A 16,168-nucleotide genomic window follows, 5' to 3' on the forward strand; every position below is an offset into this window, starting at 1 on the left:
TTGGGTTCCTGGCATGTACCTTTTGGGAAGGCCATTCTAGAAGCTTAGTGTTAGCCTGCTTGATCCATTTCAAAACCACTTTTGATGGGTTTAGTCATGACTGTCATTTTTGTCCAAGTTTTAAACATCTAGCCACTGATCTAAGTAAAAATTTAATGCTTTGGAGGTAGTTCTTCTTAGTCGTTATTCCCTTCACCTTGTGCAATGTACCAGTACCACTGGAAGCAAAGATCTCAAATTTGGACTCATCAGACCAAAGCTCAGATTTCCACTGGTCTAATGTCCATTCCTTGTGTTTCTTAGCCCAGACAAATCTCTTCTGCTCTTTGCTTCTCCTTAGTAGTGGTTTCTTAACAGCTATTTGACCATAAGGGCCTGATTCCCCCAGTCTCCTCTGATCAGTTGCTGTAGAGATTCCTCTCATACTGGAACTCTGAGGCATTTCTCTGGGCTCTAATCTGAGGTGCTGTTAACTTGCGATTTCTGAGGCTGGTGACTCAGATTAATTTATCCTCAGCAGCAGAGGTGACTCTTGGTCTTCCTTTCCTGGGGCCATCCTCATGCGAGACAGTTTCATCGTAGTGCTCGATGGTTTTTGCAACTGCATTTGGGGACACATTCAAAGTTTTTGCAGTTTTACGGACTGAATGATCTTTAGTTCTTAAAGTAACAATGGACTGTCGTTTCTCTTTAAGTAGCTGATTGGTTCTTGCCATAATATGAATTCTAACAGTTTTCAAATAGCACATGAAGCTCATTAAGAGAAGGCCAAGGGTTTACAGCGCTGTACAAGACTTGAGTAAAAGACCACAGATATTAGCAGGTCAGTGAGAGTTGTTTTCTTTTATGTAGTAAAGGACTTTAGGTAAATATTAAAGTAAATCATTTTTTAAGCTATGCAACCTGTTTAAATTGTCTCATTGGGACCATTAAAGTCTTTCAAGCATGAAATCCTGATGAAACATCTGATTATTGCTGCTTTTTGTTTTTTCTTTCTCTTCCACAGTGAGTTGAACCTGGGCTTAAGCGTGATCCTGCCCACATAAAAAAGTGTAATCCTGAAAAGACAAGACATAAAGAACAAAGAGTTCTGCAGAGCTCAATCAAGCTTTAATTTAACATCAAATCCAAAAACAGTCCCTGATTGTTAGTTGCTCATTGCTCATTCATGCACTTCACAACTTTAGAGGCCTTGTGGAAAAACGCTTGTGCTCAGGTTTTGGATTTTTTTAAATGGCAGTTATCAAACAGTGCTGCAGGGTCCCTCGCTGTCCTCACTGTCATCCCACAATCCTCCACTGCTCGTGGCTGCTGCTGCATGGTTCACTCGCTGCTGAGCCAGCCCTGTCCTGAAGAGATGGGAAATGTGTTAGGAAAGTCAGCTTAGTGATCATATTTAGATTCATTCAATCGCAAATAATCGCAGTGCAATTTCCCCGAGCATGTTTGATCAACTTGCCTTGGAGAAAGGTTCACTGGTATCACATATTTCATACTCTTACCTCAAATTTTCTCTGCTCGGGTTGAAATTCTGAAAGTTTTGCCTCGCTGGAGCCTGAATCGGAATGAAACCTTGCCTGTTGTCTTTCTCTGGGGCTGAATCAGCCTGCGTCATGAAGACACGTGAAGTGCAGGTATATATTAAAGCATTAACAGGCTGGAGAATCAGTCATGTGGAGATACTTCAAATTAAAACAATTCTCCACCATTTCACGATGATGCCTCAGATGACTGTCTTTAACATCTGTTTAGGTAAGACACCCAAACAAATTGACAGTTCTGAATGATTTGATCGATGGTCTGACTATTGATATTGATATATTCTCCAACAGATTTTCTAAATGGCAAAATCGTTAAGACATTATAGAGAATTTTCTGATCCCCTATTTGATCGAGGTCACTATGTGCAGAATATCAAAGGTTGTTTTGATAGCATTTTCCACATAAATAAAGAATAAGATGATCTCAGTGGGAGCTGTTGCAGCACTATACCGCCTGGAAGGGACAAACTCTGCAAAAAAACAGCACTGAAAGGTGTATTAAATTAAAAGTGAATACCTGCTTTGATGGATCATCCCAGATTGGCCTGAAGGCACTTTTCGGGTGAAGAGGAGGCGATCCCTTTCTAACGCTGACTAACCTCTTCCCGTAGGAGCTGACGAGACACGGCGTTGGCCCGTCCATGTGGGGTCCTGATGGGTTCCTCAGAGGAGGGTGAGGGGTCAGTCTTGGAATCTGCCACCTCAGACACACAGTCCTCTCTCTTGGTGTCTCTTTGACCTGCTGCTGCTGACTGTATGAGGGCTTTAACAGCACTGGCACCTGGCTGTCTTCCTCTTCATCCTCCCCGCTGTTGCTACCGGTCATTTCTCTGCGCAGAGTGCCATCAGGGCTACATGAGGTGACTGAGGAATAGTCAAAGGCAGAGGTGTCATCGGGGTCTGTCTCACAGTCTTCCAGGCTGTGGTTCGTGCGAGGTGCCTCTAGCTCGTTGGTGCCTTTCCCCGTGGGCTGGCTGAAGGTGCCCTGGCCTGAGTCGCTGTTGTCTCCCCATCCTGCTGTGTCTGGAGTGAGGAGGGAGCAGTAGGCATGTCCACAGTCATGGGCCGGCTGGTTCAGGAGGGCTCGGTCTCTTCTCACAGGGCTGCAGGACCAACACTCCACACGCATTGACTGGCAGCCATTCACGCCATTGCTGAGGCCGACAGCTATCTGCTCTTCTCTGCTGGCAAAAGTAATAAGATGACCCCACCATGACATCTACATCCACTGGAAGAAAGCACTCTGCGTGGTACTCATGTAGAGTGCTCTAACAAGATTTTTTTTCCTTTGTGTATTTCCCACAATGAAATGTTTCAAATTATCAAACAGATTAGACATTAGACAAATATGACCTAGACAAATGACAAAATGCTATTTTTTTAAAGAAAAATTAAGAGAAAAAAAGCTATGCAAATCTACCTGACCCTATGTGAAAAGATTATTTCACCCTAAACCTAATAACTGGTTGTTCTACCCTTGGCAACAAGGACTTCAATCAAGCATTTGTGATAACTGGTAATAAGAGTGTCACACGACTGTGGAAGAATTTTGGCCCACTCTGATACAGAATTGTGTTAATAAAGCCACACTGGTGGGTTTCAAACATGAATAGCTTGTTTACATCAAGCCATGTCCACTGGGTTGAAGTCTGAACTTTGACTAGGGCACTACAAATGTTTCATGCTGTTTTTGTTGTTGTTGGTTTTGTTTTTTTAGCCATTCACAGTTGACCTGCTGCAGATTTCATGGTTCCATCAGCTGATATTACAGTGGGGAAAAAAAGTATTTAGTCAGCCACCGATTGTGCAAGTTCCCCCACTTAAAATGATGACAGAGGTCAGTAATTTGCACCAGAGGTACACTTCAACTGTGAGAGACAGAATGTGAAAAAAAAAAATCCATGAATTCACATGGTAGGATTTGTAAAGAATTTATTCGTAAATCAGGGTGGAAAATAAGTATTTGGTCACCTCAAACATGGAAAATCTCTGGCTCTCACAGACCTGTAACGTCTTCTGTAAGAAGCTTTTCTGTCCCCCACTCGTTACCTGTATGAATGGCACCTGTTTGAACTCATCATCTGTATAAAAGACACCTGTCCACAGCCTCAAACAGTCAGACTCCAAACTCCGCCATGGCCAAGACCAAAGAGCTTTCGAAGGACACCAGGAAAAGTATTGTAGACCTGCACCAGACTGGGAAGAGTGAATCTACAATAGGCAAGCAGCTTGGTGTGAAAAAATCAACTGTGGGAGCAATCATCAGAAAATGGAAGACATACAAGACCACTGATAATCTCCCTCGATCTTTGAAACCAAAGTAGAACTTTTTGGTATAAACTCAACTCGTCGTGTTTGGAGGAAGAAGAATACTGAGTTGCATCCCAAGAACACCATACCTACTGTGAAGCATGAGGGTGGAAACATCATGCTATGGGGCTGTTTTTCTGCCAAGGGGACAGGACGACTGATCTGTGTTAAGGACAGAATGAATGGGGCCATGTATCGTGAGATTTTGAGCCAAAACCTCCTTCCATCAGTGAGATCTTTGAAGATGAAACGAGGCTGGGTCTTCCAACATGACAATGATCCAAAACACACCGCCCGGGCAACAAAGGAGTGGCTCCGTAAGAAGCATTTGAAAGTCCTGGAGTGGCCTAGCCAGTCTCCAGACCTCAACCCCATAGAAAATCTGTGGCGGGAGTTGAAAGTCCGTGTTGCTCGGCGACAGCCCCAAAACATCACTGCTCTCGAGAAGATCTGCATGGAGGAATGGGCCAAAATACCAGCTACTGTGTGTGCAAACCTGGTAAAGACCTATAGTAAACGTTTGACCTCTGTTATTGCCAACAAAGGTTATGTTACAAAGTATTGAGTTGTATTTTTGTTATTGACCAAATACTTATTTTCCACCCTGATTTACGAATAAATTCTTTACAAATCCTACCATGTGGATTCATGGATTTATTTATTTTTTCTTCACATTCTGTCTCTCACAGTTGAAGTGTACCTCTGGTGCAAATTACTGACCTCTGTCATCATTTTAAGTGGGGGAACTTGCACAATCGGTGGCTGACTAAATACTTTTTTGCCCCACTGTAAGTCTTCCAGGTCCTAAAACAGCAAAGCAGCTATAGACTGTCATACTACCACCATCACATTTGACTGGCTGGATGATGTTCTTATTATGAAATGCTGTGTTAGTTTTACACCATATGTAACAGGACTCAGATGTTCCGAAAAGTTAAACTTTTGCTTCATCAGTCCATAGGACATTTTCCCAGAAGTCTAAGGGATGATCAAGATGGGGTGGGGTTTTTTTGGTTTGTTTGTTTGTTTGTTTGTGTTGTTTTTTTGTTTTGTTTTTTTTGGGGGGGGGGTTGGGGTTTTTGTTTTAATAAATGAAAACATCATTTAAAAGCTAATTTTTGTGGTTATTTGGGTTATCTTTGTCTAGTGTTAAAATGTGATTGTTTGATGATCTGAAACATGTAAGTGTGACAAATATCTAAAAAACAAACAAAAAAAGGAAATCAGGAAAGGTTCGAATGCCTTTTCACAGCAATGTGAACCTGTACAGTTTAAAGTAAAAACATGCAAAACATTTTTGCAGATAAATGCCACTGAAATAGGCTGTTGCTTGATTTTGAGCAACACTTTGTGCCACAGCTGTTCTCGTGCATGCTGTATTGTCTGACGTCCGATGCGGGTGTCACTGACCTCTGAGCAGCAGCGTTTGACTCTTCCCTGGCCTGCTGAGACTCTCTGGTGTGCTGGCTCCTCGTGCAACAGTTTGCAGCAGAAACGCCAGCCCCAGCATCAGAGGTGCTTTTTATGCAAAGAACAAGTTTACTTGCAAAACTCTAAATGCAGACAAATGCAGGTGGAGCTATTGTGCTCTTCTGTATTTTCTCACACATATAATGTACTGTGTTATGATGGAAAAAGTTTCAGATAATGAGGTCAGCATATGTGGAATCCCTGTGAGTGAAAAGCTCAAAGCACTGCACCAAATGCTTGTTTCTAGACAGTTTTTCTACTCATGGAGCTTTATCATGTGAATGACAGTGGATATCCTTACTACGATCATCTCGGGCACATAACCACAACCACCTGTTTACAGCGGGCAGCCAATAATATTTTGAACTATGATTCATGCAAAACTAGTCTAATAAAGTCCAAAAATAAAAACATGGAGATGAAAACTAGCAAATAGGTCCTCTGTGAGACTTCCACATCAGCAACCCAAATCTGAAACAAATAATCTGACATCTTTGATAATGCTCTTACCTTTGTCCAGCTACTTCTCCTTCTTCCCACCGGACGTCTTCCTCGAGAATTACATGACAGCGGGATAAAATGCTCCTCAGAGCTCGCTCAGTTCCCAACAACAGGCTGCAGTCAGGATGCTCTTTACCAGTCCACTGCAAGAGGTTCTGGAGAAGGAAGAGTAAGCTGTCAAGTCAAATCCTTACTAAATTAACTTAAATGAATACACTGAAAGTATCTGTAGATCTTCAAAACTGGATTTGCTCTGGCTGCTGACTCACCTGAATGTGACTCAGGTAGCTGTGTATGCGCGCGACAGGTGCCAAAAGCAAGGAGAGCAGTTTCATTTCCTCTCTCTCCATCTGGCTGCCCTGTAAAACAAGACACAAAGCGTCTTTCTGGTGTCCTTGGTGGATTTTAGCTGAACAATGTTAATGGTAAATCTCTTGAAATACCTGCAAAATTTGACTCTTGTCAGGATGATTGAGTCTCTTGAACTCAAGTGAGAGGAATGACGCCAGGGTCGTTGTGTATCCGAGGTACATGTCTGAAAAAGCTGTCTGGACAACACAAATGAGGAAGAATATGAAAACCTGTGTATCAGTGGAAATGAAAGATAGACTTAAATCATAAAAACGTCACAACAGAACATAGGCTTACATCGTTGTGGCCAATAAGCTGCACCAGGATGTCTCCAATCAGAGATTTCCAGTGTTCAGCTGATAACCGCTCCTGCAGTGTATTTCTGAAGAGCAGATGGCGCTGTAACAGCTGCTCCACAAACTTCAAATAGGTCTGACTGGATCACAGAAAACACACACGCATACACAGAATCTTTTACCACAAATGGAAACTTCTGTAACTCGCAGTGGAAAAAAGGGTCACAAATCCTCTCCAGCACTTACTATGGTTCTGCAGTCATGTGGTGAGCCGGTGGGGTCTTGTATTTGTCATACAGCTGGTTTAAGGTTGACACATATTCCCACTCAGAGTGCAGGAGCTGCATCGTGACCTGATGGCGTGCATCTGTAAAACCCAAAGAAAAAAGAAAAGGATGATGAATCTGCAAAATCAGAAGAAAATACTCTGCATCTATACAAGTGACGTGTGAGCTCACCTGTGCCTTCACTGAGACCAGCTTTGAGGCCCTGCAGGAAACAGTGAAGAAGCAGTTTTCCTCTGGACAGACAGGCAGGTGGAGCAGATGAACAATCACACTGACGCTGTACACGCTGCGGCTCAGCTGGATCGCTGCTGCACAGCAATGAACAAATGACAGCATTTACTACTTATAATCTTACCTAAAAATGTTGACAGTCTCTACTGTGCATTCACATCATGAATCTAATTGCTTTATAACTCAAGGTTTGCAAAACTGGAAAAAGGTGTTACTCCTATGGATAAAATGTTGGAGAAATGAGCTTGCATTGACTAATAAAGGTCCAAACGACTCATGAGGCAAAGATGAGATGTAAGGATGAGGTTAATGATGGACTGTTCGAGGCTAAAAATCATCTGAGCTGTGCTTTAATGATACCATGCTGAATTTTTTACCGAGGTATGTCAGCAATAGCAATGCATTCTTCCAGGGTCGTGGTACATGTGTACCTTTCTCTTTGCTTGGATGTGGAGCTTTTTCCATCCTGCTGAGGTCTGTGTCTGTTGCTGTACAGCTGCACGATCTGACACCTCATCACACTGAGTTCCTCCTGTAGTTGACAAAGCACTGACGCTGAGCTTTCGATCTAGAAGTAGCTGAGCATCATCACTTGTGGAGAAATATGAGAAACCCTTCGGGTTAATTTTTAAGTCTTACCCTCAGTGAGTCGACTAGAGCCTCCAGCCTTAAAGCTTTTTTCTGACAGCTCCTCCTGTTCTCCTCCAGCTCCTCTCTCAGGTATGTGTCTCCATGTTGGATCTGACTGAGCTCCAGCAGAGCGCTGGTGAACCCCGACTTCAGCTCCGAGACCATGCATTGTAACTGGAGGGGATGACATAGTATCGTCTAAACGCTATTTTGGTCATCAAAGTTCAACTAATATGTCTCACAAATCCAGGCTGGCTGATGAGGGAAGGTTCAGCGTACCTTGGAGATTTCAGTAACAAGCTCTGCCTCCTGAGGCTTCATGACCTGTGCAGGGAGACAAACACAAACACATTAATAATCAGTGTGTTTGCTGACACTCACAGTCATCTTTCTGATTTACATAATCCAAAAAAACTCAGATGGAGACCAAGCACGCAAGTCAATCTATCTCTCTTTCAGCAAACTAAACCTATTTTTCTTATTATTCAAAGAACCTGATTTAATAACTTCTGCGTCTTGTTTGTTTGTGGTACCTGCTCAGATGTTGCCCCTGCCAGCAGTCCCTCTGCTAAGGAAGTGGCAAGCCAGCCAAAGAGCTCAGCCCTGCAGGGGAAATGGCTGCAGGAGCCAAGATCCCTCCTTATAAGTCTGCTGACAGAAGGAGAGGCAGGGATCATCAAAAAAAAAGACAAATTAAACATGCATTGGATTCATTTTTTAAATATCAAATAAACCAGATACGATCACTTTATTATAGAGATTCATTATAGCCTTACAATTATTTCTAATTCTTTGAAATAATGCACATCATGGGTTTTTTATTCCAGGATGCCAGACTGTGATTTACAGAAACAAAAAAAAATTAAAAAAAATTTATGAACACATATACATGTTAGGGATGTCCAAACATCAATCAAACCACTCACAATACATGAGAGAAAAGCTGATTATTGAAGCAAACAATGTAAAAGAAGGCTAAAGCAGCTCACCTTAGTCAGAGCTCCTCAACAGTGTTTCTTCAGACATCCGAAAGAGGTCCAGTAAATCCTAAAAACCTCCAGGTCTCCGCTTTTCTGCTGTTCTAACGTCAGAACTGGTTTGCAGCGTGAAGGGTCGTGAGGCTCTGTGTGCTGCTCTGTGCAGACAGCAGATGTCCTGCGTGACGCTCAGTGAACTATGAAGCAAGTGTTGCTTCATAGTGGATTGCCCGTTTGGTGCTGTTGTGCAAATGTGCTCTGTTTTTCAATTTATTAAACATATTTAAATTGTTGTAATGCCTATATTTTATTGGCATGAAACTTAAATATACGTCCAAGGGTTTTCAATATGTAAATGGAAAAATTACAAATTTTTATCTGTTTGTTCATTTAAAAGGGACAATAAAGTTTGACATAGCAAAGAGCACGAAAATGTGTTTCGCGCACCTGGCTGCCACCTGGTGCCTGTTGTGTGTGTTTTACAGTAAGTAAATAACAACATTTCCTCGTTAAATTGATGCAGAAATTGGCGCACAAGAATTCACCACAATGCAGAAAATGGCCACAATTTCTTTTACCTACCCCATTGTGTGTACAATACATTACGAAAATACGCTTAACTGAAATATGAACATTAGTATGGGAATATTATATGTGTATATACTGTACACCCCACCCTGTAAGACCCAGTCTGTTTAATTCTAAGAATATCCGATTTTGTGTAATTTCTAGTCGTATGTTTATTCCGCCCGCCTCGATGACTCCTCTAGTTAAATCGAACGCACAAGCCCCTGTTTTGTTTTGCCCTGGGGTGTGGCCAAGGGTCATTGCTCGAATCTGATTGGCTGCGTGCTTCATGGAGTTTTTAAATTGTTGCAGCTGCCGACAGACTTACAGGGCTGTCAAAACAGTCGCGAGGAAGATCGCGTGACTGGTGAGAAATCACGACACTACTCCGATATTCTGAATACTAACTCACAGACATGTATTTCCTTAAAGCTACGGAGCTTTCTGTTTATTTTGGGCGACAGTAAGATGGTGGTTTTATTTAATTTTGGTCTTGTTGTTATCGTGTTCTGATATGAGCTGCACAGCTAGCGTTAGCTGGGTTCGATGTGAAATAAACCGTCAGTTCTGATAATAATGTTCATAATAAATCAAACTTTATATTTATCGGAAATTTTATACCTGCAAAATATTGGAGAATCAAGTGTGTAGATATTTTGTTTACCTTGAGGCTGAAGGATTGGTTTGAAGCCTCCTTAGAGAATCATATATCAGAATAAGAATACTTTATTAATCCCTAAGGAAATTATATCCACACATTAACCTGACTTCTACATAAACCTCTTAAATGCCTTAATAATGGCAGGCCTAATATCAGGGCAGTTGCATTGTGTTTGAATATCATTTACTTTACATCATCATTGGCAGTATGACTTGACGTGGAGATATATTTTTTGTTAATAAAATGGTCAGAAAAAACATGATCAGGCATAGAGTTCTGCTAAATGATTACACACATTTATTACCTTTACTGTGGGTTTTGATAATGCTCAACACAGTTAGTCACCACCTGAAAAAAAATCCATTGTGACACTGGAAAACTCTTCAACTAAAAGCAGGGAGCCTAGCCTTTTTGAAAACAAAAAAACCTACTACAGCAAGCTTGTTATGGCAGTAAATATATTACATTTTGGTATTGCAATGGAAATTTTTAGTAATCTCTGCATGTCTGACATTACAGTGATGTGAATTTATGTGGCGATTATTCAAGACTGTATAATTCATGATATATTGTTGAATATTATCAGGACCGGTAAAGTGTCAGTTGCCAAACGTAAGTAAACTTTAGTGTGTCGCTTCTCAGCTGTTTAGGGGGGGGGCTGAAGAAATGAGGACAAGCGAGTTTGACTCTTCATCTGAAGATGAGGTCGGAGAAGAGGAGCTGACTCCACTGCACATCTCCTGGTAAGTTTTGATCAATTTAAAAGCTGTGTGGATGTCTACGTGTTCTTGCTGACATGGACACAAACAAATATCACCCTGCTAATATTGGTTTTCATTGGTTTTAAGGTTGCCGCTATCCATAGTAGGGTGCCCGCAGTTTCTTGGAATATGTGCACTACCAGGTGAAACAATTTGTCTACTGTATTTACTGCATCGTATATTGAATTTTGGTTTTTTTCTGACTTTTTTTTGTTTTTGCTCTTTTTTGTTTTGTTTTTGTTGACTAAAGGTTGCAAATACAAAGAAATCCGCAGATGTCTGCAAAGAGATATTGGTAAGTTGGTGCTGATCCTGATTTTACCAGATGTAATTAGCATTCACAAGCAGATGTTTGAATCTAACCACTTAATTAAGAAGCAAGATTTCAACATATATTTTAAATGTTGAAAAATAGTCTTTACTGTAAGATGTAGAAAACCTTGACTTTGTAATAATAATTAACAATCCTTGTTGTCATTGCACATGTACAATAGTATTGAATGCAACCCTGTCTGTGCAAAAATCTGTCAATTTAGAGCATGTTGAGTATGGTTTTTTTTGAGTCAAAGTCAGTCAGTGAGTGTTGTCATCTTATACAGCCTACAGTAATTAACTGTATAGATACCTTCTAATTAGCGCACATTAAAATTTTTATAAAATACTAGAACTGAACTCACCAGAAGTCAAGCACAAACTTGATAGTGGATGCTTTTTTAACTTTATGCAAAACATTTTATTCGCTTAGCTATCTGATTTATGATTTCATTTTTTCACAGTATTTTATAAATAGTATGTTTATGCAGAAATTAGCCTTAAGTGGTGGAAAAAATGTGGATAACCTGGGGTTTTCCCGTTTTACAAGAGAAACTTCTCTTCTTGTTTACAGAGGAGCTCCAGAACCAGGGGGTGCAGGATGTGTTTGTTTTCTGCACAAGAGGAGAGCTTAGCAAATACAGGGTTCCCTCACTGCTGGAGGTCTACCAGCAGCGGGGCTTCAGGGTTCACCACATGCCTTTTCTAGATGGAGACGCACCTGAGCTGAACCAGTGCTGCCAGATCCTTGATGAGCTGCAGATCAGCCTCAAGAATGACAGGAGGACGGTGATCCAGTAAGTCAAAACTGAGTTCAGTTTAATGTTCCACACAGTGCGTGATGTCTACCTGCTAATTAATACAGACAAAGCAGAGAGGAGAGTTAGCATGTAGTACTGTGCAAAAATCTTAAGATTTTTTTTTAAATCTTTTGCTAGTAAAATGGGGGATGTATTAAAATGTGAAACATGTAAACACAATAGAAGAGGAAGAAAACAGAGTTTGTACAATTTGAACAAGCTCGAAAGTCAGTATTTGGCGTGACCACCTTCGTTCTTCAACACATCCTGAGCTAACTTGAGGAAAATATCTTGTTTGTAGTTTCATGAAGAGTTCTCCAGGCTTCTTGTACAACATTCAAAGCTCTTCTTTCGATGTTGGCTGCCTTTGGTTCCATTGTGTCAAGATGATCCCACCCTGCTTTAAAAATGTTGAGCTCCAGGCTCTGTGGAGGCCAATCCATGACCGATGGTGTTCCACTGTGTGCTTTTCTATCCAAGAATACTTTTCTTGCTATGGATGTGTATTTTGGATCATTGCCTTGTGTAACGTTTAATAGCTGTTTCGGACTCACCTTGTTGGTGCAATTATGTTATATTTGGCATTTTCTGTAGATATGATGAAAGAAAACCTTCTGAAAATGTTCAGGTACAAGGACTGGATTCAAAACGAGTGAAAAAGAAGCACTTTTTACACATGACCAGGGTTAAACAGAGTTACCTACAAAAGCAGATCAGATTGGATAGTAAAGAGAGGTTTTTGTGTCACTCTATAAAACCAGGAGATCTGAAGTGAGCAGAGCTTTTACTGTTGTTACTAAAAGGCCCCTGAGAAGCTCTCCACTCTCCCAGAGAGCTTATAAAGCTGCTCGCTAGGCAACAGGAGGAAACTGGTTGTCCTGAACTTGTATGATATGAGTGGGTTTTAATTTTAATGCTGAGAGGTATCGCTACCACAGTATTCCCTGTCCAATAAAGGACACCTTGGTATCATAAAACTTTGAAGTGCCAAATGGCATCATATCACCACAAATACATCTGTTTTTAGCTCCTCGGGACACCTTTCATTATACAATACAACAGTTTTTTTTTTCTTTAGCTGTCAATTTCATTGGATTTTGTCATTTTCCTTTTCCCTATCTCCTCAGCTGCTACGGGGGCCTGGGACGCTCAGCATTAAGTAAGATTATTATTCTTTTATTTTGAAGTTTTCTATCGAACATTCTCTGTCCAACATTAGAAATGTCATGTAACCTAATTTAATGTCACTGCTCCCATCACATGGCTGTTGTTTGCCCTGCAGTCGCTGCCTGCCTGCTGCTTCAGCTCTCTTCCACAATGACGCCAAACAAAGCCATCGAAATCCTCAGGCACCACAGAGGAGGAGGAGCAATACAAACAGTGAGGGTGAGTCGCTGCTTTTCTTCCTCTTCATCTATAGTTTTTAAGGGGTCATTTTGCTGCTTTTGTTAGTTTATTATAAACTCGTGTTTTTGTTGGTTTGTACCTTGCAGAGACATTTGATGGTCTAAAATTGCTGCGATTAATAAATTAGATTAGAATAGAATTTTTTAGCCCTGCGACAGCCTGGCGACCTGTCCAGGGTGTATCCTGCCTCTCCCCCTAAGCGGGCTATACAGACAGCTGGGATAGGCTCCAGCCCCCCTGCGACCCTGACAAGGATAAGCGAAAAGAGAATGGATGGATAGAATTTATTGTCATTGTACAGGCACAACAAAATTGTAATTAAAAATTAACTCTAACATCAAAACGCTCAATTGAATCTGCTCGAGAAAAGAAAAGCATAAACGTGGAAGAACTGCATGTAAAAAATGGATGTAGCTACTGAGCCTCCAACCTCAGCCTCAGCTTTGGCAGATGTCGCAAGCAAGCGGTGGATCTGATGAGAAACTGTAAATACTGTTACATACCTATATGAAAGCAGTTTGCTATTCACCTTATTCTAAGTCTGATCATTCACTGCTATGTCACTGTTACTCTAAACAGATTGCAATAAGATCTGTAACTAGTGATTAAAACCAGAACCTCATGATTTTCAGGTAACTTGCTGCTAGAAGAGTCTTGGGGATCTAATTTATAAATGGAAAAAAAAGAAAGAAAAAATGTTGCTTATGTAAAATAATCAATTTACACCCAACTGTCACTTTATTAGGTACAGCTTGTTAGTACCTGATATTGGGTACTTGCAACGGACCCCTTTGCCTTCATACCTGTCTTAGTTCTTCATTCATCAGATTCAACAAGGTGCTGGAAACACTTCTCAGAGATTTTAGTCCACATTGACACAGTTCCTGGAGATTAGATTGACATCTTGTGACTATGGAGGCCATTTGAATACAGTGAACTCAATGATATGTTCAAGAAACCTTTATAAGACACTTTGTGACATGGTGTCATCCTGGAAACACTCATTGGAAGATGGGTACACTGGTCATATAGGGATGAACATGGTCAGTAATAATTCAGGTATGAAGGGACTCAAATTGTGCCAAGAAAGCGTCCCGTTCACCATTATTCCACCGCCAGGAGCCTGTACCACTAATACAAGGCAGACTAGAGCCATTCTTTCATGCTGTTTACCCCAAATTCTGACCCTACCCCAGGAATCTTGCAGCAGAAATTGAGATTCATGAGACCAGGCAACATTTTTACAGTCCTCTCGATGTGTGAGCATGTGTGAATTGTAGTTTCACTTCCTGTCCTGCTGAGAGAAGTGACATAAAGAGAAGTGACAAGTGTGGTCTTCTGCTGATGTACACTGTCAGAGATGCTTTTCTACATTCCTTGGATGTGGTTATTTGATTTGTTTTTGTTTTCAGTCTATTCTCTGTAAACCCCAGAGATGGCTGTGTCAACTGCCAGTCAATCAAAACACCATAAATTATAAATAAAGCCTCTGAATTCATGAAGAAAGTATCATCACAGCATTATATAGTCTCTGATTTATTAAAACTTTAGTCTTTCTGTTGTGTGATCCCTAATTTTCCATTTACCAGCATCTTTTTACTTTTTTGTAGCAATACAACTTCCTTCACGAGTTTCGGGAAAAGTACACAGCCTACCAAAGTGAAAGTGAAGCTCGCTCGGAGCGCTCGGTGTCTCGGTGATTACTGCTCCTTTCTACAGAGCTGGAAAAGTCTCGAGTTCCTCAAGCTTGCTTGTTTGCCAGTGATGCTTTCCTGATTGTGTGGTGGTATGATTATATTCTTGAGAAATGCACTTTAGAATGAACACTGTAATATATTGCTTTTTATCATCCTCATAATTAATTAAAGACTTGATGAGGAGATACTGCTTTATGTTATTAGATGGAAAATGTTGTTTCGTTTATATTGCAAATAAAATAATGGTGTGTGTTAGAAGTGCTATGTCAGCTGGGCAATATATGTGTGTACTTTCCAATGGTCTTTTTATTTAAGGGGAATAAAACTGCACAACAGCTTTTCAGACATCAAGTCTGTCTCTAAATGTGAAGCTTATCAGTTATTTCTAAAATTTCTAAGTTACTTTCTTCATTGAAACCAGAAATTACTCAAATGGGGTCTTTGTGAACTAAATCTAATGATGAAATTAGGCTTGTATGAACTGTAATGGTTCCTTCCTTGTAGCACAAAATCTAATGCTGCAAAGTTATGTTTTATTTTTCATCGTATTAAAATATCCCACAATTTATATTTTTCTATCTACATTTTGTGACTCATACCACTTGCAGCAGTAAATGGTAAATGGTAAATGGCCTGTATTTATATAGCGCTTTACTAGTCCCTAAGGACCCCAAAGCGCTTTACATATCCAGTCATCCACCCATTCAAGCACACATTCACACACTGGTGATGGCAAGCTACATTGTAGCCACAGCCACCCTGGGGCGCACTGACAGAGGCGAGGCTGCCGGACACTGGCGCCACCGGGCCCTCTGACCACCACCAGTAGGCAACGGGTGAAGTGTCTTGCCCAAGGACACGACGACCGAGACTGCTCGAACCGGCAACCTTCCGATTACAAGGCGAACTCCCAACTCTTGAGCCACGATCGCCCCGACGTTATTGGCATTTCACTGCCAATAACGTTTGCATTGGATTATTAGTCCAGTTCTTGTATAATTTAGCATACCTCAGCCTTTTCTATTGCTCCTCTTTAAGAACGGCTTCTTGACAGCCACCCTTCTTTTTAAGTGCAATAGATTTTAATAGATTCAACTAAAGATAGGAACATTGTGTTTTGATGACAGGGTACGAGTAACTAAATTTTTTTTTTGGGGGGGGGGGGGGCGTGGTTTGTGGACAACACTTGCTGCCTTTTTATACTTATAATAATAATAATGGATTGAATTTATATAGCGCTTTTCAAGGCACCCAAAGCGCTTTACAATGCCACTATTCATTCACTCTCACATTCGGTGGAGGCAAGCTACAGTTGTAGCCACAGCTGCCCTGGGGCAGACTGACAGAAGCAAGGCTGCCACATTGCGCC

At 41.0% G+C, this 16,168-nt stretch overlaps 2 protein-coding genes across 7 annotated transcripts; one reads left to right on the top strand and one right to left on the bottom strand.

Moving 5' to 3' along the window:
• Window positions 1-1,091: 1,091 nt before the first annotated feature.
• Window positions 1,092-8,751, bottom strand: LOC113011697 (uncharacterized). Of its 6 annotated transcripts, none has more exons than XM_026151368.2 (15): window positions 8,607-8,751; window positions 8,151-8,265; window positions 7,897-7,941; window positions 7,627-7,791; window positions 7,419-7,519; window positions 6,928-7,061; window positions 6,716-6,836; window positions 6,471-6,609; window positions 6,266-6,370; window positions 6,092-6,181; window positions 5,832-5,977; window positions 5,262-5,369; window positions 2,059-2,725; window positions 1,503-1,606; window positions 1,092-1,349 (listed from the first exon to the last, which is right to left on the bottom strand). In XM_026151368.2, exons 3-15 carry the CDS (start codon window positions 7,936-7,938, stop codon window positions 1,244-1,246), a joined length of 2,028 nt encoding a protein of 675 aa, XP_026007153.1. In that variant the 5' UTR covers window positions 7,939-7,941; window positions 8,151-8,265; window positions 8,607-8,751; the 3' UTR covers window positions 1,092-1,243. The 6 variants fall into 6 exon arrangements, with proteins under 6 accessions (XP_026007153.1, XP_026007152.1, XP_026007150.1 ...); XM_026151367.2 differs by having other exon boundaries at window positions 6,928-7,064; XM_026151365.2 differs by having other exon boundaries at window positions 2,059-2,722; window positions 6,928-7,064; window positions 7,365-7,519.
• A 1,629-nt stretch (window positions 8,752-10,380) lies between these two features.
• On the top strand, window positions 10,381-15,367 carry cdkn3 (cyclin dependent kinase inhibitor 3). The gene is made up of 7 exons (XM_026151381.2): window positions 10,381-10,565; window positions 10,671-10,726; window positions 10,834-10,878; window positions 11,470-11,692; window positions 12,823-12,854; window positions 12,978-13,081; window positions 14,713-15,367. Exons 1-7 carry the CDS (start codon window positions 10,489-10,491, stop codon window positions 14,800-14,802), a joined length of 627 nt encoding a protein of 208 aa, XP_026007166.1. The 5' UTR covers window positions 10,381-10,488; the 3' UTR covers window positions 14,803-15,367.
• Window positions 15,368-16,168: the final 801 nt, after the last annotated feature.

This window comes from Astatotilapia calliptera, chromosome 19, assembly GCF_964374335.1.
Source record: "Astatotilapia calliptera chromosome 19, fAstCal68.1, whole genome shotgun sequence".
In the NCBI taxonomy this organism is placed as follows: Eukaryota; Metazoa; Chordata; class Actinopteri; order Cichliformes; family Cichlidae; genus Astatotilapia; species Astatotilapia calliptera.